The sequence below is a fragment of the Tupaia chinensis genome, unplaced genomic scaffold, assembly GCF_000334495.1.
Source record: "Tupaia chinensis unplaced genomic scaffold, TupChi_1.0 Scaffold149491_1, whole genome shotgun sequence".
NCBI classification, from domain to species: Eukaryota; Metazoa; Chordata; class Mammalia; order Scandentia; family Tupaiidae; genus Tupaia; species Tupaia belangeri.
In genome coordinates, this window is record NW_006209335.1 from 40,668 (window position 1) to 62,984 (window position 22,317).

The following is a 22,317-nucleotide window of genomic DNA, read 5'->3' on the forward strand; positions in this document are numbered from 1 at the left end:
TGTCGGGACGCGAACGGCAGTCGGCTACATGGGAGTCCAGTGACACAGCCGTTACGCCAACTGCAGGTCTATATTTATTTTATTTTTAAAAAAGAATTATTTATTTAATTTAATTAATTTATTTATTTAAATTTGTCCAGAGAGGGACAGAGTGAGCGAGAGAGAGAGAGAGAGAGAGAGAGAAAGTGAGAAAGCAAACCGCCAGGTCCAGGACTTGAACCATGGCTGGCCATGTGGGAATCCGGCACCTTTAACCACCATGCCACCTGCTGGCCCCCTTTTTCATTTTTAAAAATGTAGTCATTTGTTTCTTCAATGAGAGACAGAGTCCGGTGTGCCCCACAGGGTCTGTACACCACGACCCTCCCCCAGGCTCACCCAGCACAGGCCACTGGGGCTTGCCCACCTGGGGTGCACAGGGAGGGCCTGGTATGTGCCCCCAGGGCTTTCCTGAGGGGGTCCCGTCGTGTCACCACCGTGCCATCACTCGGCCCCATTCCTTACGGTGTTTTTCCTTTCTTCTTCTTCTTTTTTTTTAAGAGAGATTTTTGCTGTAGGGTGTGTGTCCTCGCCAGACAGACAGAAAATGAGAAATCACCGCCCCCCAGGGGGAATGGCTACACCGCAATCCCTTCTCTTCCATTCTCCTCTCGAGATTTTGGGCACACATGCACAAACGCCTAGCATGAGTTTTAAGCCACCGGATCCGGGACTCGAACCGTGGTCGACTTCATGGGAGTTCAGTGATGTAACCATTACGCCATCTGCTGGTCTCCCCTTCTTTTTAACGATAGTGTGTGCACATGCACATGGAGAAGGAAAGAGAGAGAGGAGCAGCCTTGACAGGGTCTGTCGTAATGACTCCACTTCTCAGCCCTCCATCCCCTCTCCTCCGATTCCTGGATGCCCGTGATTGTACCCAGCATGTTCCTGGGCCGACCTGGGGACCTGGACTGTGGTTGCCATGTGGCTTCCAGCACTGCAGAGCACCAGTGTCACCACTGTGTCACAGCTGCTGGACCTCTGTTTTGTTTTTCGTTTTTTATTTTTCCTTTAATTTGCTGTAGAGCACACGCACTCACCAGAGAGAGACAGAGTCAGAGAGAGAATGTGAGAAAGCCCCCCCGGGGGGATGGCCACGCTACGATCCTTTCTCCATTCTCACAGAATTTGGGCCATGCACGCATATGCACCCAGCATGTTTTTTCAATCCACCGGGCCCAGGACTCAAACCACACAGCCAGTCATGTGGGATCCAGCTGCTTTATCCACCATGCCACGTGCTGGCCCCTGGGCCTCCATTTCTAGTGCTCGATTCCCTCCCTTTTTCTTTCCTTCCTTCCTTCTCTCCCTCTCTTCCATCTTGCCTTCTCCATCCTCCCCTTCCATCCTCCCCTTGTCTTCTTTCCTTCCTCCCCCTCTCTCATCCCTAGTGCGTTTATCTAGTTCCCTGTCCCTCCGTTTGTCCCTCCACTCAGTTATGTGCTCACAGATTCACTTCGTTTTTTTTTTTTTTAACTTTTTTTTTTTTTGAGATATTTTCACTGTAGGGCGCGTGCACTCGCCAGACAGACAGAGAGACATAGAGACAGAAAGCGAGAAATCACCCCCCAGGGGGGATGGTCACGCCGCAATCCCTTCTCCTCCATTCTCCTCTCGGGATCTTGGGCACACACGCACACGCACCCGGCGTGAGTTTTAAGCCACCGGGTCCGGGACACGAACCGTGGTCGACTACGTGGGAGTCCAGCGACATAGCCATTACGCTAACTGCTGGTTCCCATCCATTCACTTCTTTCCGTCCGTTTGTCCACCCATCCATCTGCCCACCCGCCTTCTGGCAGGCCCCCAGCTGCCACTTCTCGTCTCTGTCTCACTCCATTCCTGGGGATCCCATGGCTTTCCTGGGGCTCAGAGAGAATTTGAAGCCCCATGGCATTAACTCTATTTTTTAATAATTATTTATTTTATTTATTCTTCTTCCATTTGACCAGACAGAGACAGAGAAAGAGAGAGTGAGTGAGAAAGCCAGCTGCCAGGTCAGCCATGTGGGAGTCCTGCGCCTCAACCCCACGCCACCTGCTGACCCCGTGGCAGTAACTCTTTCTCCCCCAGCAAGGAAGCCCCTGAGAAAAGGGACGGAGAGTAGAGGGATGGCGCTGGTGGGGCAATAGTCCCTCAGAGCATTCTAACAGGCCTAGCGGGGACCGGGCGCCGCAGACCACCTTCGGACCGCAGCGCCCCCTGGTGGATTCTGCTGCGTCCTGGTCCTGGCAATAGCACATGGTCCCTGCCGAGGCCCAGGCTGCAAAGCCAGGGCTCCCTCCCTCTGCCTCCAGGACACAGGGGGCTCCGTCTCCCTTCCGCCTCCTCAGACCTCCCCTGTGAGTCATCACCCCCAACTTCCACCCCACCAGTGGAACTGGGGTGCAGCTGAGGTCTTCGGACTCGAAGGCTATCTCAGGGAGATCTGGGAGCAGGATTCCTCTCAGATCGTGGCTCAAAGGTCAGGGTTCAAGAGCAGGTGAACCGGGGCTGTCCTCATCCGGCCCTGCTCAGGAGGTGGGACCAGATGAGGAGGAGGGGGTGGCCATCCCTGGCTCTGGTGATTTGGGGACTTTGCTCACCCTGCAGCCCCCGCCCGCCCTGGCCTGGGCCCCCTGACTGCAGCCCCCCCTTCCCCTCCAGCCGGCCCCTGCTCGGTTCCCCTCCTCTCTCCCTTCCGGGCGCTCAGCCTTTCTCTCTCCTCCCCTCGTCCTTGTCCTCCCTCGTCTTCACCTTCCTTATCCAGCCTTCCCGCCTCCTCTCTTCTCCTGTCACTCCCTGGTGTGTGCCAGGCTCTGAGCTGCGAGAGGACACGGCAGTGAGGGGTCCTGCCCTCACAAGCACCCCGACTACTCTCTCAAAATCTAGCACGCCGAGGTGCCCGATTCATGCTTGTCGGATGTCCAAATGAGTAGCTCCAAGCCTCTTTCCTTAGCGTCTGTTTTTCCCTTTCCTTTCTCTCCACATTTCTTCTCCCCCAGCCCTCTGCATGTCACGGGTGTCCTGTGCCTGCCTCTGCCAGCCCGCGTCTCTCCCACGTACACACAGAGCTGGAGACACACAGAGCTGGAGACGCACAGTAGGTGCGCAGTAACAGTGGTCGCTCAGCCATTTACCCAGCGTTCGCCATGCGGCAGTCCTAGAAAGAGGATCTGCGGACATGGCCTTGCTGTCTCTGAAGCTTGTAGAGTGAATAAACGATGGGATTAACGAGTGAATGACAACGCATGAACGTGATGCTGAGTCTTTTAGTCTGCTGTCTTCTTATTTCCTTTGTCTCTTTCAGTCTCCATCTGCCTTAGCAAATATCGAATAAGTGATAAATGGTGGGCACGTGGAGGGAGCGAGGAATGGGTGATGGGTAGATCAGTGGGGGTGGATAGGTGAATTGGATGGGCAGGTGAGTGGACGGATAAATGAATGATGGATGGATGATAGATGTATGAGTGGATTAATGGGTGAGTAGGTGGTCAGATGGGTAGATAGGTGAATGCATAGATGGAAGGATGGGTTGGTGGGTGGATGGATGGATGGATGGGTGGATAGATGGATGGGTTGGTGGTTGGGTGGATGGATGGATGGATGGATGGATGGATGGATGGATGGATGGATGAGTGGATGGATGGATAGATGGATGGGTTGGTGGTTGGGTGGATGGATGGATGGATGGATGGATGAGTGGATGGATGGATGGATGGATGGATGGACGGGTTGGTGGGTGGGTGGATGGATGGATAGATGGATGGATGGGTGGATGGATGAGTGGATGGATGGATGGATGAGTAGATGGATGGGTGGGTGGATGAGTGGATGGATGGGTGGGTGGATGAGTAGATGGATGTATGTATGGGTGGGTGGGTGGATGGATGGATGAATGGATAGGTGGATGGATGAGTGGATGGGTGGATGGGTGGGTGGGGGGATGGATGAGTGGATGAATGGATGGATGGATAGATGGATGGATGGCTGAGTGAGTGGGTGGATGGATGGATGGATGGATGAATGGATGGATGGATGGATGGGTGGGTGGATGAATGGGAGGGTGGATAGGTGAACGGTTAGTTGTAAGGGTAAGTTGGTGGGTGGATGGATGAAAGGATGGGTAGGCTTATGTATTTTTATCTGTCTCTTCCCAACACATAGTAGGTACTCACTATAGTTTGTTGGATAAACATTTCTTGGTGTTTCCTGCTGTCACTCCTCCCTCAGTCTGGCCCTCCCCCACAATGTCTAGGTCCATAAGACTGGGCAGGCAGGGGACAGGCTCTCCCCTCACTATGCTTTCCTACCCCTCCAGGAAGCAGCCGCAGAGCCCCAAGGCTCCCGCGCCCCAGCCGCCCCCCATCCTCAAAGTCTTCAACCGGCCCATCCTCTTTGACATCGTGTCCCGGGGCTCCACTGCAGACCTGGATGGGCTGCTTCCCTTCTTGCTGACCCACAAGAAGCGCCTGACCGATGAGGAGTTCCGGGGTGAGTCACTCAGGCGGGCATAGCTGCTGGGCCAGCCAGGGCTTGGGGGGAAGGCCTGACACCGGGACCCCTTTTCCCTCAGCATCTTCCTTTGGGCCAGTGGACTGGCCAGTGGAGCACTGGGCAGGGCGTCCGATCCTGTGTGTCCTCTGCCATGTTACTTAATCTCTCTGGGCCTTGTCTACTGCCGCTCATGTAGTCATCCATTCATTCATTCAGCCTTTATTTATAAAGAGGCTAGTGTGGTAGGTCAGTAGAGTCCCCACACATGGGTTCAAATCTCACCTCCACCACTTAAGGAACTTGTAGTGCCTGAGCCTCAGTTTCCTCATCTGTAAACTGGGAATAACAATCGCACGGTCCTGGCCTCTGAGGAGGGGCCGTCTCATGAGGTGCCCTGAGCAAGGCTGCTGGGGTCTTGGAGCCCCTGCTCTCTCTAAGGGGAGCCGTGAGGTGTGGACAGGGCATTGGGCGGGGGTTCCTGCTTCCACTTCTCAGGGTCTGCCCTGCCCCAGCTGTAGGGCATCCCTCCCCTCCTGAGGCTGAAGCTCCAGCCCAGAGAGCTCACCCCACACTCTGGCCCAGGCTCAGACCCCATGGCGGGGCGCCTTCCCTGAAAGTGGGGCCAGTGCCCTGGGAGCCCTTGCCCAGCCAGCTGCCTGCCACGTGCCGGGCACCAGATGGTGCAGGACTGAGCAGCACAGCCGCGTAGGGTGGCAGAACTCTGGCGCCTGCTCCTCGGAGGCCACTGTGGCAGGTCTGCAGCTTGGGGATGAGGAAGCTTCAAGGGGTCAGGAGATGCCTTTTTTGTTGTGTTTAGTCTTTGCTAGAAGGCGCCTGTGCTTGCCGGAGAGACAGAGAGACAGAGAGGGAAAATGAGGCACCACCCCCTGGGGGGATGGCCATGCCACAATCCCTTCTCCTCCATCCTCTCGGGATTTGGGGCATGCACGCACACGTGCCCGGCATGATCGTTTAAGCCACCGGGTCCAAGACTCGAACCACACAGTCAACTACGTGGGATCCAGTGCCTTAACCACCTGCAGGCCCAGGAGAAGCCTTTTTGAGAGTTCAGTTACTTTAGGTAAATTAAGTGCCAAAAGAGTGGTCATGTCTACGATCCATTTTCCACACATATTGTGTGTGTGTTTAAGAATTGTCTTATTTAATTTTATTTACTCATTTATTTTATTTTAATATGACTAGAGAGGGACAGAGAAAGAGAGAGAGAGACAGAGAGGGAAAGTGAGAAAGCAAGCCGCCAGGTCCAGGACTCGAACTGTGGTCAGCCATGTGGGAGTCTAGCACCCTTAACCACCATGCCACCTGCTGGCCCCCCCTTTTTTATTAAGAGAGATTTTCTATGGGACTAGCAGGGGGCATAATGGTCACACGGCTGGACTCCCTGTAGTCAACCATGGTTTGAGTACCTCAACTGGTGGCTTAAAACTCACGCTGGGCTCCTGTGCGTGCGTGCCCAAAATCCCGAAAGGAGAATGGAGGAGAAGGGATTGTGGCCTGGTTGTCCCCCCAAGCTTATTTCTGTATGTGAGTGCATATGCCCTTACAAAAAAAAACTTAAAAACAAAACAAACAAAAAAAACCACCTCGTTTCAGGCCCCTCCTGGCCCGCCAGGCTCATCAGACAAACTTGTGCGGCCCAGACGAGCGGATGCCCGGAGGACGGGTACTGGGCCCTCAGCAGTGCTGAGGCGGCCAGGCTGGGCCTGCCCTGGGCTCAGGACTGAGTGTGGTGGGGGGTCGGGGGGCGCCTAGGCTAACCCAGGAGCCCCCAGGGAGGGTGCGTGTGCACAGAGGAGTGATCTCCAACGTGGGGCCCCAGAAACTGGAGAGAACGGCAGTGCAGGTTCTCACGGGGACGCCTTGTGTGGCCCCTGACGCTGCTCCGAAGGCGGGGACCTAAGTTCAGATCCTGGTCGCCTTTCGTTTTGGTAAGCTGGGTCCCAGATCCTATAAGCCTCAGGCCCAGCAGAACCGCGGCACCGGCCCCTGCATGTTTTTCTGGCTGATGAGTTCGTCTGGTTTTCAGGGTTGTCGGGGCCACTCCCCCCCCCCCGTCCCCCCCCCCCCCCGTCCCCAGCAACCCACGAAGTTTCACAACCGCCCACTTCCAGTTTGGCAGTCGCCAGCTTAGACGGGGCCCCCAACGCGCCCAGCATCACCCGCCCCCCCTTCCCGCCCCGCGGGCTCTGCCACGTCGCCATCTGGTGGTCAGGCTGCATGTCCTGCCCCATCCTGGCGTGTTATCCCAGGACTCTGGGCTGCCTGTTCCCCCCCCACCTCCGTGCGTGAGTCTGAGAGTGTGGAAGTCCAAGTCTGGTCCCACTGTGGGTCTCCTGTGCTTTGGAATCACCTTTCGTTGCGTGATTATTCGCGCAGTGAGGGGTTATTGGGCACCTATTAAGTTTCAGGCCCTGTGGTCGGTGGGGAGTGAACAACAGTGACAAAACAGACATGCCCCTGCCCTCAAGTTGCTCATGGCTCCTGGTGAGCCCGGATCAAGCAGCCACAGGCATAAACACACGTTACAAATTGTAAAGGGTGTCTGTCCGTAAGAGACTGTATGGAAGGATTTGACCTCGTTAGGGGAAATCTAGGAGGGCTTCCTAAAGGAGGTAACATTGAGCAGAGACTGAATGAGTTACAGTTAACCAGGTGAGGAGAGGAGAGAGGTTTTAGCATGTGCAAAGGCCCTGCAGCTTGCCATGATCGCAGTGGTGTGCTGAGGTGACTCTCGCTGCACCACAGAGAGTACATGTGGAGACGCCAGAGAGGCTGGGGGGACCAGGGAGGTCTCAGGAACGTGAGAGAGACAGCAGCCAGGCCAGGGTGGAGACAGTGGAGATAAGAGCCATGGAGGGATTGGAGAAATCGGAGGTGAGTTGGAAGTGGCATGCCAGGATTCACGTGCCGGCTGGGCTGGGTCTGGAGGGAGTTGAGGGGCGCTGGGAGTTGGCAACACTCAGAAAATATAAGCCAGCCTGATGGCTCCTCGAAGCTCAGGCTGAGCGTGGGTGTCTGGGTCTGTGCATTCGGGGCAACCCAGCTCTCCTGCACCGGCGGGGAGCTGGAGATAGCGTTCCTTCCAGACAGTCACCTGCTGTCACCTCTAGGCTGGGCAGGAAGTTGCTGGGGACAAGCGGAGGCTTGTCTGAGTCCCCTCATTCCCGGGGGCTGGGACTGGAATTCAGGCTCCAAGAGTTTCCTCTCTGACTCCTTGGGGGCGGCTCCTGTCACCCCCACTGTGCCTGGTATATTGGGCTAATCAGCAAATACCCATCAGCTCAATTGATTTCCCATCATAGCCTCAATTTAGCTTGAAAGAAAACGAAAACTGGGCCTAGTGGTTAAGAGAGCCCGTTCACATGTGGCTAACGGGTTCGAATCCTGGCCTTGACAGTTTGAAAAACACTTCAGGCACGTGTGCATGTGTGTCTAGAATCCTGATAGGATGGAGAAATGGAAGAGAAGAGATTGTGTCTCCCTCAGAGACAGAGAGACAGAGAGAGATAGAAAGTGAGAAATCCCTGTCCCTCCACCCGGGGGTATGGCCATGCCGCCATGTGTTCTCCTCCATTCTCCTCTCAGGATTTTGGGCATGCACTCACATGCACCCGGCATGAGTTCTGAGCTGCCGGGTCCGGGACTCAAACTGTGGTTGACTACGTGGGAGTCCAGTGACGTCACCTTTATGTTGTCTGCTGGTCCTGCAAGGTCCTTCTCACTGTTATTAATTAAACAAACACCAGTGTACAGCCCGTGGCCTCCTGCATTTCAAAACACTTCTCGTGTGTTTGTCTGATGTGCTCAGCACCATGGGAGGCGGACAGAGCCTGCCCCATGTCCCCGTGGCTGGGATGGGGACACTGACTCAGAGAGGAGGCACGGCAGCCAGGGCGAGTCCAGAGCTCCTGACTCCCCACCCAGCGCCTGGGTCCTGCTGCCCAGCAGTTCGGGGCCACAGGCTGGAGCACCCCCTCATCCTGTCCCTCTGCCCCCTAGAGCCATCCACGGGGAAACCCGCCTTGCCCAAGGCCCTGCTAAACCTGAGCAACGGCCGCAACGACACCATCCCGGTGCTCCTGGACATCGCAGAGCGCACCGGCAACATGCGCGAGTTCATCAACTCACCCTTCCGCGACATCTACTACCGAGGTGCGGCCCGGGCTGGGCGGTGATGGGGAGGGTGGCTATAGAGGTACTGTCCTTGATTGTCTGAACCCGAGAGCTTCGGTCTGGGCCTCGGGTGCTACTATGTGCCCAGGAACTGATGGTAAATGAGTGAGTGAGTGAGGGGTCAGCAGGTGGCATGGTGGTTAAGGCGCTGGACTCCCATGTGGTCCACTGCGATTCAAGTCCCAGACCCAGTGACTTGAAAGTCATGCCGGGCGCGTGTGCATGCGTGCCCAAAATCCTGAGAGGAAAATGGAGAAGGATTGTGGTGTAGTCATCCCCCCTGGGGGGTGATTTCTTGCTTTCTCTCTCTCTCTCTCTCTCTCTCTCTCTCTGTCTCTCCAGCAAGTGCATGTCCTGTAGCAAAAATCTCTGGGGGGAAAATTCTGTATCTGTGATGCAGGAGGCCTGGGGCTTTATGCACCCAAAGCTCCACATCCCAGGGGTGCCCGAGGTCCCATTTGCTGCCCTTGGGTGCTGCTGGCCACGGTTCTGCACCCCACCCGTCCCCAAGCCAGCCTGATCCAGTCCCTGTCCTGCCAGAGCCGTGGATGGGTGTCGCCCCCTCCAGGTCAGACGGCCCTGCACATTGCCATCGAGCGCCGCTGCAAACACTACGTGGAGCTCTTGGTGGCCCAGGGCGCCGACGTGCACGCCCAGGCTCGCGGGCGCTTCTTCCAGCCCAAGGACGAGGGGGGCTACTTCTACTTCGGTGAGGACACTCAGGAGAATTGGGGCTGGGTCAGAGGACACGGGCTGGTGTCTGCAGCCATGACCACTCCCCAGACACCAGCCTCCACCTGCATGTCAGTCTCGGCTCCAGGGTCCAAGCACAGTGGGGAGCTTGCACTCAGAGACCTGGGTTCAAATCCTCACTCTGCTACCTCCCAGCCAAGAGGCCTCACTTCTCTGAGTCTCAGCCTCCCTGTCTGCAGTGGGGAGCATGAGAACTCCCAGGGCTGTGATGGGGTGTTGGCACCCCGCATCTTCTTGGTACCTTTAGTTCAACTCGCCCTGGGACCAATCTTTGATTGTGTGGCCCACACCCCAGGTGGGATGTCGGAGCTGCAGCAGTGACAAGTTCTGAGTCTCACAGCCCTGGCTGCAGGCACACCTGCCGTGGGCCTTAGGGACACGGGTACCCAAAGCGTCCCACCATCTGGCCAAGGGCTTGGTGGTTAAACAGCTGGATTACACACGGTCGACTGTGCAGACGAGTCCTGGATCCAGTGGCTCGAGAAACACACCAGGCGCGTGTGTGCGCGTGCCCCAGATCCCGAGAGAACAGAGAAGGGGCGGCAGCGTGGCCATCCCCCCAGGGGGTGCTTTCTCACTGTCCCTCTCCCTCTCTCTGGCAAGCACACGTGCTCTATAGCAAATTTAAAATAATAATAATAAATAACCCACCAATGTGTGTCCAGTCACTCTGAGCCCCCAGATCCTGGGTCCTGTCCCCAGATAGCCACCCCCGCTTCCCCAGCATCACCCTCAGAAATGTGTAGTTGCCGTGTGGTGCATTCACGTGGGCTGTCGGTACCGTGTGCGTGGTCACGTGTCCGTCCCTGGGTGTCCACGTGCAGGGCCCCGCCCAGGCCCTTCACTGACCCCTGCCCGGGCCCACAGGGGAGCTGCCTCTGTCTCTGGCCGCCTGCACCAACCAGCCCCACATCGTCAACTACCTGACGGAGAACCCGCACAAGAAGGCCGACATGCGGCGGCAGGACTCGCGAGGCAACACGGTGCTGCACGCGCTGGTGGCCATCGCCGACAACACCCGCGAGAACACCAAGTTTGTCACCAAGATGTACGACCTGCTGCTGCTCAAGTGCGCCCGCCTCTTCCCCGACAGCAACCTGGAGGCCGTGCTCAACAACGATGGCCTGTCGCCCCTCATGATGGCCGCCAAGACCGGCAAGATCGGGGTGAGTGGGGCACCCCGTCGCCTGCACCCCACACACTCGCACACACACACACACACACTCACAGGGAGCTGCTGTGTAAGAACTGTCTACTCTCGGGACCAGCAGTTAGCGTAATGGCTAGATCGCTTGACTCCCAGCGGTAGTCGACCGCAGTTCAAGTCCCGGGCCCGGTGGCTTAAACTCACGCTGGGCGCGTGTGTGTGCGTGCCCAAGATCCCGAGAGGAGAATGGAGGGGAAGGGATTGCGGCGTGGCCATCCCCCCTGGGGGGTGATTTCTTGCTTTCTGTCTCTCTGTCTCTCCAGTGAGCATGCATGCCCCATAACAAAAATCTCTAAAAAATAAATAAATAAGTAAAAGTAAAGAACTCTCTGTTCTTAATATGGGAAAGGGGTCTTTAAAAAGTTCATGGAAAATGTGTGTTATGAAAACATGCATGGTTTAAAAAATGTTTTGCACCAAAATAGTCTTAACTTTAATTCTATTTCTGCAATTTTTTTGTCTTTAGTCTTTTGGTATAAGGCATGTGTGTGCTTGCCAGAGAGACAGAGAGAGAAAGTGAGAAATCACCCCCAGGTGGATGGCCACGCCACAATCTCTTCTCCATTCTCTCGGGATTTGGGGCGGGCGTGCACATATACCTGGTGTGATTTCCAAGCCGCCGAGTCCGGGACTCGAACCATGCAGATGGCCATGTGGCAGTCCAGCCGCCTTAGCTTTCCCACCACCTGCTGGCCCAACACACTGTTGTCTTACTATGGGAAGAAGACGCTCATCACGCTCATGTCCAAGGCTTGGGGAGCTCAGGCGGGCTCTCAGCCCTCATCTGCTCATCTCACCAAGATGGTAAGAGTAAGAGTTAGGGACAGCTGGTGGCATCGGGTTTAGGGCGGCTGAATCCCACATGGCCAACCTCACAGTTCGAGTCCCAGACATGGTGGCATGAGAGGCATGCCCGTGCGAGTGTGTGTGTGTGTGTATGTGCCTGCATCAAATCCCAAGAGTAGAAGGGTCTGTGGGGGCTGGCAGGTGGTGTAGCAGTTAAGGTACTGGACTCCCATATGGCTGACCACGGTTCAAGTCTTGAACCTGGTGGCTTGCTTTCTCACTCTCCCAATCTCTTTCTCTGTGTCTATCTGCTCTAATTAAAAAATAGTAATAATAATGATAAACAAAATTAAATAGATAATTTTTAAATTTTTATTTATTCATTCATTTATTTTTAATTTGACCAGAGAGAGAGAGAGAGATAGAGAGAGAGAAAGGGAAAGTGAGAAAGCAAGCTATCAAGTCCAGGACTCTGACCACAGCTGGCATTTGGGAGTCTCGTGCCTTAACTACCACGCCACCTGTTAGAATTAAACAAGATGATGTCAGAAAAGGGTCTGGCAAACAGTGGGTGCTTGGTAAATATTTCCTGCCCCTCTATCCTGTCCTCTGGGTAGGCTGCTCCCCGCCTCCCGGGTCCCCCCGATACGAGGCTGAGCTGTGGTGCCCGTACCCCGGGCTCCTGATCCTCACTGCCCTCGTCCAGATTTTTCAGCACATCATCCGGCGAGAGGTGACCGACGAGGACACACGCCACCTGTCCCGCAAGTTCAAGGACTGGGCCTACGGGCCGGTGTACTCCTCGCTCTACGACCTCTCCTCGCTGGACACGTGTGGGGAAGAGGCCTCGGTGCTGGAGATCCTGGTGTACAACAGCAAGATCGAGGTGGGTGCCGGGGCGTGGCTGGGAGTGGGCGCACACCCACGCCTCGGAGGGCAAAGCTGAGGGCCCACTGGCTGGATGCAGAAGGAGGCGCAGCTAAGCGCCCAGAACGGCATCCGGCCATGGGGGAAATGAGCGAGCTCTATGGAGGGGTGCACGTTGGGGTGCAAGTGAGGCGGGACTGGGATCCTGGCTTAGTAACTAACATGCTGTGTGAGTTTGGAGAAGTGGCTCGACCTCTGAGTCTCACCTTCTTTCTCTGTATCCCGGGAATAAGGAGCGTGCATATCCCACGGGGCTGCCGGGAGGGTCGGCTGAGTTTATTTTACAACAGCCTGGCACAGAGCAGACAGCACGCGTCAGCTGTTATCATTAGCGGTCATTCTGTGACGTTCCGGATACCCTTTTTCTCTTAGCGGCATTCTGTGAGTATCGCTGCGCTCCAGTAAATATTCTCCCACAGTATCGCTGCTGCACGCAAATGCACCGAATGCTAACGAGCCGTCCCCATCGTTGGTTGTTCGGGTTTGTCTCTGCCATTATCGACCAGCATTGGCACCGTGATGGCGTCTCTGTGGCCCCACTGCCGCACAAGTCACAATGAAGAAACTCAAGCCATTAGAGGGTTGGGGTCCTGCGTACAAGGGACAGAGGATGCTGGGCTGGGCACGGGGTGTGGCAACCTTCCTTCTCATCCTGCCCCGGCTCTGGGAGCTTGGCTTCCCTGCAGGACCGCACTTCCCTCATCTCTAAAATGAGCTGCTCACTTGATTTAGGGGTGATCCGAGGTTTGGCTTCTCTGGCGCACACGGAGTGGCGGTGCCCATCCAGGGAACTCGATGAGCACGAATGTTCAGGGCTCAATTATTGATGTCTGTCCTGGTCCAGGACTGGAGAACTGTGATGACTTACCCAGCTGGGCTACATCTTCTCATCCTTTCTGAATCAGTATCACAGAGCCCAGAAATGACTTGTCATTTTAGCAAGCTCCATGCAGGTGATTTTGTTGCCAGAAGGGCAACAAAAGGGATCACGGGAATAGATGTCCTCCTCCTCCTCGGGTGTGTGAGAGAGTGCACGTGTAAGAGGAAAACAGCTGTTTTTGACAAGCTCTCTCCATGCCGCTCAGCCTCCCTCACATGTCACTGTGCTGGCCTGTTTAGGTTGGTCCAGAAGCTGAGCCAGGCCTCCTGTGTGGCCAGCCACAGTGCCCTCCTGGGACTGGGCCAAGAACGGGTGTCCTGCAGTGAATGGGCTTTCCAGCTCTGAGTTCTGCAGTGCTATAATGGGGCAGAGAGGGGCCAGCAGGTGATGTAGTGGCTAAGGTGCTGGACTCCCATGTGGCCGACTGTGGTTCTAGTCCCAGACCCGGCAGCTTGAAATTCACACTGGGCACATGTGTGTGTGCCCAGAATCCTGATAGCAGAATGGAGAATTGCCACTGTGGCATGGCCATCCTCCTGGGGGCTGATTTCTCACTTTCCGTCTCTCTGGCGAGCACACATGTCCTATAGCAAAAATCTCTCTGAAAATATAAATAAATAAAGGAAGGAAAGAAGGAATAGCTAGAGAGGTGGCTGGAGGCGCGCTGGGGGTCCTCCGGTGCTGAGCCCAGGCGTTTGGGCCAGTCCCAAGTGCTCACCTCGTTCCCTGTGAGCGCGTGAGTGTAGCGGAAGGATGGATCAGGCGAGCGCACCGCGGACGGTGTCGGGCAGCGGTGGGGGGAGGCAGACCCCAGTCAGCCCGTCCAGACCACAGCCCCAGCCACCCTGCCTCTCACAGAACCGCCATGAGATGCTGGCGGTGGAGCCCATCAACGAGCTGCTGCGGGACAAGTGGCGCAAGTTCGGGGCTGTGTCCTTCTACATCAACGTGGCCTCCTACCTGTGCGCCATGGTCATCTTCACCCTCACCGCCTACTACCAGCCGCTGGAGGGCACCGTGAGTGGCAGGACCGGGGGCAGCTGCAGCGGGCCCTGGGCTGGGCCACCAGGATGGGGCCCAATGGGGTCCTCTCGGGCCCCCTGTGGGAGTGGCTGAGAAGGCTTAGGACCAGGTGGGGAGGTGCACTGAGCTGGGAGGAGGCCTAGACGGGAGAGTGAAGCGGGAGGGTCCAGAGGGTCCAGATGTCTGGGGTGCTGGGAGGCATCTGGGTCTGGGCAGAAGTTGGGGGGCTTGGTGAGGACCTTGTGTGCCCCTGCCCCCCTAGCCGCCATACCCTTACCGCACCACCGTGGACTACCTGAGGCTGGCTGGCGAGATCATCACGCTCTTCACTGGGGTCCTATTCTTCTTCACCAACGTGAGTGCTCGGCCCCCAACGCCACGCACCCTGCACGTCCCCCACCTCTTCCTCCACCTCCTCTATCTCCCCTTTCCTGGCCCACTCTCTCTCTCCCCTCCTTTTCCCCTTAACTTTACGCCCCTCTCTCCTACCTCCTTGTGCAGCCTGTGTTCTCCTGCTCTGCTTTTCCCTCCTTTCCCAACGGCAAAGAGCCCACCGCCTCTTCTCTGTGCCATACTCCGCACCCCTCCCTTCTATCCCTTCCTCTTCCTCCTCTCTCCTCTCCTCTCCCCTCCTCTTGGCTCTACCCCTTCCATGATCCTCCTCCTCTCTTCCAGATCAAAGACTTGTTCATGAAGAAATGTCCTGGAGTGAATTCTCTCTTCATCGATGGCTCCTTTCAGCTGCTCTAGTGAGTAGAGGTCTCTGGGCCAGCAACTTCTGGGTGGGTGAAGAGGTGGGGTCGGCCTAGTGGGTCATTCATCCCACAGGCAGAAGTGACTTATTAGGAGCGAATCCATCCAACCTGGGCAGCTCTAACAAAAGTCAAAACAAGGCCAAAGTCAAGCAATAGGATAGGGTCTTTTGGTTAATGACATATTCTGGTTGCTCAAGAGTTACTGTATCCACCATGTCTAGAAATATTGGATTGTCATAAAAGTCATGAAGTATTTTTCTATGTTTTTCTATGCAAAAAAAAAGTCATGCTTTCTCTGACAACCCAATAATTTTAATTTCTAGATTAGCAGTTGACTGCTAATGTCTGCCTGGCATATCAAGTAGAAACTGTATGTGCATTTAGTTAGAAAGAGGGCTGTGATTGATTAGTGATGTCTGCCTAGGGCGCAGAATGTGGGAGTTACTATACGTGTGCTCTGTATTTACTGGGTCCCTTAGAGTTGGAGAACACTGAAACTCACAGTCTTAACGTCCCTATGGAACGGCATTGGGTCTTATCCTAGCAATCTCAAGGGGATCTTGTAGGATCTCTGGGCCATTATACATACTAATTGGCAGCTAAATGAGTGTTCTGGTCATCAGCATGCTGGAAACCCAGCTAGTCTGCTTTGTTTCTCTTCTGGGGGTCTAGAAGGCATTGGGAGGTCCTGGTGCCCTGGAGGGCTTGGGGACATATCTCCCCCTGCAGGGCCTCATCGTCCCCTGTCCTCTCTGGTCCCTCTTGTGATCTGGGCGACCCCGTAGCTTCATCTACTCTGTGCTGGTGATCGTGTCTGCAGCCCTGTACCTGGCAGGGGTGGAGGCCTACCTGGCCGTGATGGTGTTTGCCCTGGTCCTGGGCTGGATGAACGCCCTTTACTTCACCCGCGGACTGAAGCTGACAGGCACCTACAGCATCATGATCCAGAAGGTACGGGGCAAGGCCACCCTCTGGACTTGGGTGTCCCTGGAAGGAGCCACGCACACCACGCCTGCTTCTTAAGCACCTGCAGACCTGAGGATGTGGGGCACTATGCAGGCAGCGGGCATGGCCTGGACATCGGGGAGGGACAATAGTGGAGGTGGAAGGAAAGACCGGGCTGGAGGGTGGGGAAAATGAGAGACCGTGTGCCCCCTCTCTGCTTCCACAACCTCCCTGCCCCCCGGGTTTTCAGATCCTCTTCAAGGACCTTTTCCGCTTCCTGCTGGTCTACTTGCTCTTCATGATTGGCTACGCGTCAGGTGAGCACTGGGCGCCCGGGGTCCGGGGAGCTGGCAGGGGAGGAGGGTGTGAGGGCTGGAACAGTCACTGCATACTGAGGGCAGGAACAGGATTCCCTCGTACGTGTGCGAGGCCAAGTTCTTTACCACCCCTGCCTCATTTATCCTCCCAGCAAGCTGTGCAGTAAGTGCCTCTGTTTCCTTCTCGTTATAGATAAGGAAACTAGAGCTCGAAAGAAGGGACCGGAGGGTGGTACGGCAGTAAGACATGGGAAGGTTGTCAGTTCAAGTCCAGGGACTTCCCTGATGACTCCGGGCACTCACTTGCCCATGATCTGGGGCTGGCTGAAGACTGGGATGGAACATGGCATCAAGATCTTACTGGGGGTGTTCTCTCTCTCTCTCTCATGAAATAAATAAATAACCCCTTTTTTTAAAGTAGAGAAGATGAAATGCCTTGCCCAAGTGTAAAAGCTAGTAAATAAATGGGACCAGCAGATGGCATAATGGTTATGTCACTGGACTCCCACATGGCTGAGTACAGTTCAAGTCCTAGACCTGGCAGCTTCAAATTCATGCCGGGGGTGTGTGTGTGCATGCCCAAAATCCCAAGAGAAGAATGAGGAGAAAGGATTGTGGCATGGCCATCCTCCCCGGGAGGTGCTTTCTCGATTTCCTTCTCTTTCTATTTCTGTCTGTCTCTGGCAAGCATGCACACACCCTAAGGCAAAAACAAACAAAAAACAAAAGCAAGCGTGCCGCCCCGCCCTCCCTCCTGAACCCGTGCGCCAACATGAAAGTGTGCAGTGAGGACCAGGCCAACTGCACGGTGCCCACCTACCCCTCGTGCCGCGACAGCGAGACCTTCAGCACCTTCCTGCTGGACCTCTTCAAGCTGACCATCGGCATGGGCGACCTGGAGATGCTGAGCAGCACCAAGTACCCGGTGGTCTTCATCGTGCTGCTGGTCACCTACATCATCCTCACCTTCGTGCTGCTGCTCAACATGCTCATCGCGCTCATGGGCGAGACGGTGGGCCAGGTCTCCAAGGAAAGCAAGCACATCTGGAAGCTGCAGGTGCGGCCCTGCCCCGAGGGGAGCCGGGGACATGCACGCCAGGCAGGACCCCTCAGCCTCCACTCCGGGCCGGCTGCTTCGTCTCACTCTGCCTCCACTTTCCTGTCTGTAACGTGGGCACCAAGCACTGCCACCTGCCTGGCAGAGCTGCCCAGGGAATTCTGAGGTGACTTCTTGCCCAGCCACTAGCTGTGGGCTGTCACCTGGCGTGGGGCACGGTGGCACAGCCGGACCCACATGGAGGGTCCTGGCTTTGCAGTATGTGCCCGGAGTATGTGCACACTCGATAGATGAACTTAAAAAAGAAGAAGAAGAAATGAGAGCTGGCCCCATGGCCTGGTGGTTAAAGGAGCTGGATCCTACAGGGCCAGTCATGCAGTTCAAATCCCGCCCCACCAGCTTATAAAAGATGCCGGGCGTGTGTGTGTGCATGCCCCACATCCCCCCAGGATGGAGAGATGGGGGAGGAGGCATTACAGCATGAGTTTGCCCCACTGTGGGGTGCTTGCTCCCTCTCCCTCTCTCTCTGTTTCTCTGTCTCTCTGGAAAGTACTCGCACTCTTTGGCAATTTAATTAAAAGAGAAAGAAAGAAACAAGGCTGGCATGGGTACAGGACGCCACAGTGCAGATGCCTTCTCACCTGGGGACTTCCACCAGCCCAGGCATGGCTTCCAGGATTCACGGCCCTGGGCTTGCTGTCCCAGAGGGCAGGCGGAGGTGGCCCAGGGGAGCTGCTGCTTTTGTTTCCACATTCCCAATTTCTGTGCAGTTTGAGAAGGCAGAGGCCCTGGGGGTCACAGCCCTCCTGGCCAGGCGCGGTTCACAATGACCAGTCCACCCCAAGACCCGGGTGCAGACCCATGTTTACCAGGACTCGGTGTGTTTCCAGGAAATGGCGCAGTGAAGAAAACCTGAGGTCGTCCTGCCGGGTCTGGGCGAGAGGGAAACGGCTGAGCCCGCTTTTTAGTTTTTTAGAATTATTTAATTTTATTTATTATTCTTTTTGATGAGGCCTGTGCACTCACCAGAGACAGAAACCGAGGCAGAGTGAGGAAGCAAGCTGCCATGTCCAGAACTTGAACACAGTTGGCGATGTGGAAGTCCAATGCCTGAACCACCACGCCACCTGCTGGCCGCTCAGCCTGCTCTTGACCTTTATCTGAACTGCTTTTGTCCCTGGGCCTCAGTTTCCCTACCAGGCATAACCCAAGGTGCAGACCAGCCGCCTGCGACTGGATTTGACCAACAAAGATTTCTATCTTTTGGACCATGCTATGTATTTTTTAAACGTGTTTGTGTTTATTAATTAAAAAAAAAAATTCCAGAGGGCACATGTGCTCAACAGAGCAAGACAGAGAGACAGCAGCCCCGTCGGGACTCGGGGCACGCATGCACACGTGTACGGCGTTTCTCCAGCGGCCGGGGCCAGGTGCTCATAAACCCTGTTCCGAGGACAGAGGGAGCCGGGGAGCCGAGTGCTCTGCCCACCCCAGCCTGTCACCCCGTCTGCCGTTGGGGCAATAGGTATGGGCTGGGGGCTCACCGACGCCCTGACCCTTCCTCCCGCAGTGGGCCACCACCATCCTGGACATCGAGCGCTCCTTCCCCGTGTTCCTGAGGAAGGCCTTTCGCTCCGGGGAGATGGTGACCGTGGGCAAGAGCTCGGACGGCACTCCAGACCGCAGGTGGTGCTTCAGGTGAGGCGGTGAGGGACGGGGCCGCCTCAGGACCAGGGCTCCCCAAGTCCGGGGCCCGTTTCACTCCTCCTGGCGACTCTGAGCAAGTCGGTTACTTCTCCCAGACTCGGTTTCTTTCTTTCCTCTGTTCATTTGTGCCATAGGGCACATGGGCTCATTGGAGAGAGAGAGAGAGAGAAAGAGAGAGAGAGAGAGAGAGAGGGAGAGAAGGAAAGTGAGGAATCACGTCCCCAGGGGGCATGGCCACACCACAAGCCTTTCTCTCCTCTACTCCCCTCCTGGGACCTTGGGCACACACACACACACATCTGGCATGACCCTCAAGCCACCAGGTCTGGGACTCGAACCTGGGTTGGCCATGTGGGAGTCCAGCGCCTTAACCGCTACACCACCTGCTGACCCCCGGCCTTGGTTTCTTCATCTGTGTAGTGGGGACAATACCAGCATCTCCTGTGATGTGTGGGTGTGGGTCAGCGCCTGCCGCACATGGACGCCAGGCGGTCAGGCAGGTCCAAGCGCTGACGCTGCTCGCTTGCTCCAGAGCTCCGCCCTCTGTCTGCAGTGCACCTTCCGTACCTGGCCTGGTCCATTCTGTCGCTAATGCCAGAGGGACCTGAGTCAGAAACATTCATAAAAATGGAGGCTTGGGGGCCAGCAGATAGCGTAGCAGTTATGTCACTGGACCCCCACACGGTCGACCAGGTTCGAGTCCCGGACCCGGTGACTTGACAGTCACACCAGGCATGTGTACGTATGTGCCCAGGACCCCAGAGGAAAATGGAGGAGAAGGGATCGTGGCATGGCCATCCCCCCTGGGAGTGATTTCTCACTTTCCCTCCCACCGTCTCTGTCTCTGTCTCTCCAGTGATCATCATACACACCCTCAAGCGAAAACCATTTTTTTTTTTTAATGGAGGTTTGTTCAGCTCCCAGTTTGGAGGTCGACCCAAGGCCTCATGTGGTGAGGGGCTCCTGCTTTTGGGTGCAATGGCGGGAAGCAGGAGTTCAAGCGGCGCCGAGCGAACCTCCGTCCCTTTCCCGCTCTGCGTCTGTCTCATTCCCTCTCTGTGTCTCTACCCCGTCCTTTTCCATGTCTCTGTCCTGCTCCCTCTCCTGATAAACCTACCGACTTAGTTATGGGGGCCGACCTGCTCCCTGATCGCTCCCCAGAGGCTCCACCTGTCAACACCGTACTCTGATTAGGGCTCCACCTTCTCCATACCTTTATAATGGCTCGCTAAATTGTTCAGGTTTTGCCACCAGGCGCATGTGCTCGCCAGAGGGAGAGAGTAACAGAGAGAGGAAGTGAGAAGTCACACCCCCCCGGGGTGGGGGTAATGGCCACACCGCAGTCCCTTCTCCTCTTTTCTCCTGGCGGGATTTTGGGCACGCATGCGCAGAGCTGTGCTTGGCCATGTGGGAATCCAGTTTAACCACTGCGCCACCTGCTGGCTCAGGCCTGCAAGTGTTCTTAAGGCCACTGATTGTAGGATTTTGAGTGGTTAAATGGGCCAGATGGTGGTGCAGCATTAGTGCAAGTGGAGCCACGTGGAGAGGTCGTGCGTTCGCGTCCCGACCCCTCCCTGAGCACGCCAGGTGCACACGTGTGCCCGTGGTCAGGGGTGTACTGGGGTGTGAGGACCCTGTCTCTGTCTCTCTAGGAAGAGGTAAATAAGCTGACATAGTGGCTAAAATGGCAAATTTCACATCGTCCTCATTTTACTGCAGCAAAACACGGGGGGGGGGAGGAGGGGGGAGCCTGGGGGTGGGGACAGGGAGCCATCCCTGTGGGGCTGCCTCCTGACCCACCGCGCCGCCCCCACAGGGTGGACGAGGTAAACTGGTCTCACTGGAACAAGCACTTGGGCATCATCAACGAGGACCCAGGCAGGAACGAGACGTACCAGTACTACGGCTTCTCGCACACCGCGGGGCGGCTCGGGCAGGTTTGAGGGCGGGGGGGGGGGGGGGCGCCCGCACCTGTCCCCCGCGCGGTGCCCAGGACAGCAGGTGCCGGTGTCCGCACACCCTCACCCCCGCTTCCACGCTCGCTGCAGATCGCTGGTCCTCCGTGGTGCCTCGTGTGGTGGAGCTGAACAAGAACTCGAACCCAGACGACGTGGTGGTGCCCCTGGACACCATGGCGAACCCCAGCTGTGACGGCCACCAGCAGAGCTACCCCCCCAAGTGGAGGACTGACGATGCCCCGCTCTAGGGCTGCGGGCAGGGCCAGGTCTCGGGCCAGCACCCCGCCCACGCCCTCCGCCCCGCCCACCTGCATTTCAGCGGTGCCTCGCAGGATGTCAGCATGCCCGCCTCTGCTCCCCGGAGGGGAGGGGTGGCGGAGGTGCCAGGTTGGCCAGGACCCTCCAGTCCCCAGGCTCCTGCCCCCAGCTCTGTCTCCTCCCCCCGGGCCAGGGCTCCTGGCCGCCTGTCTCACTCCCATGGAGTCAGTAAGTGGACGCTGGGTCCCTCCGCCCGTGGGGCCCGCCCCGCCTCTCCGTTATTTATTTGCTGAGCTCTCAGGAAAGCGGCGTGACCCTCGGTGCAGCCTGGCCTCTGGACCCCGTTCTGGGTGCACGCCGGGCCAGTCCCAGCCCCACGCCACGGCAGCTTGGTGACTGCAGGGGGCCCGTGGAGGGGGGCACCTTCCGTGTGTGTTCTGTAGAGCGTCTGGGATTTGTCGGTGCTCAATAAATGTTCACTCAATGATGGCGGGGGTGGCGGGGACGATGGTGGTGATGGCCAGATGATGGCGGAGGTGGTGGGGACCACGGAGGTGGCGGGGACGATGGTGGTGATGGTCAGATGATGGCAGAGGTGGCTAGGAGGACGGAGGTGGCAGGGACAGTGGTGGAGGTGGTGGGGACCGTGGTGGAGGTGGTGGGGACAATGGTGGAGGTGGCGGGGGCTGTGGTGGAGGTGGCGAGGACAATGGTGGAGGTGGCGGGGGCTGTGGTGGAAGGAAGGCAGAGCCGTGCCCGGTGCCCTGGGGGTGCTCTGGTGTAGGTGGGTGGTAGGGAGGCGGGTGAGCAGTTGGGGTGGCCTGGGACGGTGGAGCTGAGGGAATGGGGTGGTGGCAGAGCGGGGCCGCAGCCTCTGCCCCGAGCTCGGTGATGGGTGTTTCTGGAGACCTCCGGTCCGTCATGTTACCTGCCCGGACGTCGGCGTCCTTGTCTGTTGGAAGGGACAGTGAGTCTCCACAAGGACAAGGAAGGACACTTTCCTAACTGTGGAGGCTGGAGTGGGTGGGGGCC

General features: G+C 56.7%; 1 protein-coding gene across 2 annotated transcripts in view; it reads left to right on the plus strand.

Moving 5' to 3' along the window:
* Positions 1-21,958, plus strand: part of TRPV4 (transient receptor potential cation channel subfamily V member 4) — a 29,739-nt gene extending 7,781 nt beyond the window's left edge. The window contains exons 2-15 of one of the 2 annotated variants that reach the window (XM_006171214.3): positions 4,343-4,515; positions 8,539-8,691; positions 9,281-9,421; positions 10,333-10,631; positions 12,165-12,344; positions 14,124-14,282; positions 14,551-14,643; positions 14,964-15,037; positions 15,829-15,994; positions 16,239-16,298; positions 17,039-17,362; positions 18,933-19,060; positions 20,886-21,005; positions 21,116-21,958. In XM_006171214.3, coding sequence (XP_006171276.1) covers positions 4,343-4,515; positions 8,539-8,691; positions 9,281-9,421; positions 10,333-10,631; positions 12,165-12,344; positions 14,124-14,282; positions 14,551-14,643; positions 14,964-15,037; positions 15,829-15,994; positions 16,239-16,298; positions 17,039-17,362; positions 18,933-19,060; positions 20,886-21,005; positions 21,116-21,275 — 2,230 coding nt within the window. In that variant the 3' untranslated portion in view covers positions 21,276-21,958. The remainder of the gene's footprint in view (positions 1-4,342; positions 4,516-8,538; positions 8,692-9,280; positions 9,422-10,332; positions 10,632-12,164; positions 12,345-14,123; positions 14,283-14,550; positions 14,644-14,963; positions 15,038-15,828; positions 15,995-16,238; positions 16,299-17,038; positions 17,363-18,932; positions 19,061-20,885; positions 21,006-21,115) is intronic. The other variant, XM_014585284.2, reaches the window with a different exon arrangement.
* Positions 21,959-22,317: the final 359 nt, after the last annotated feature.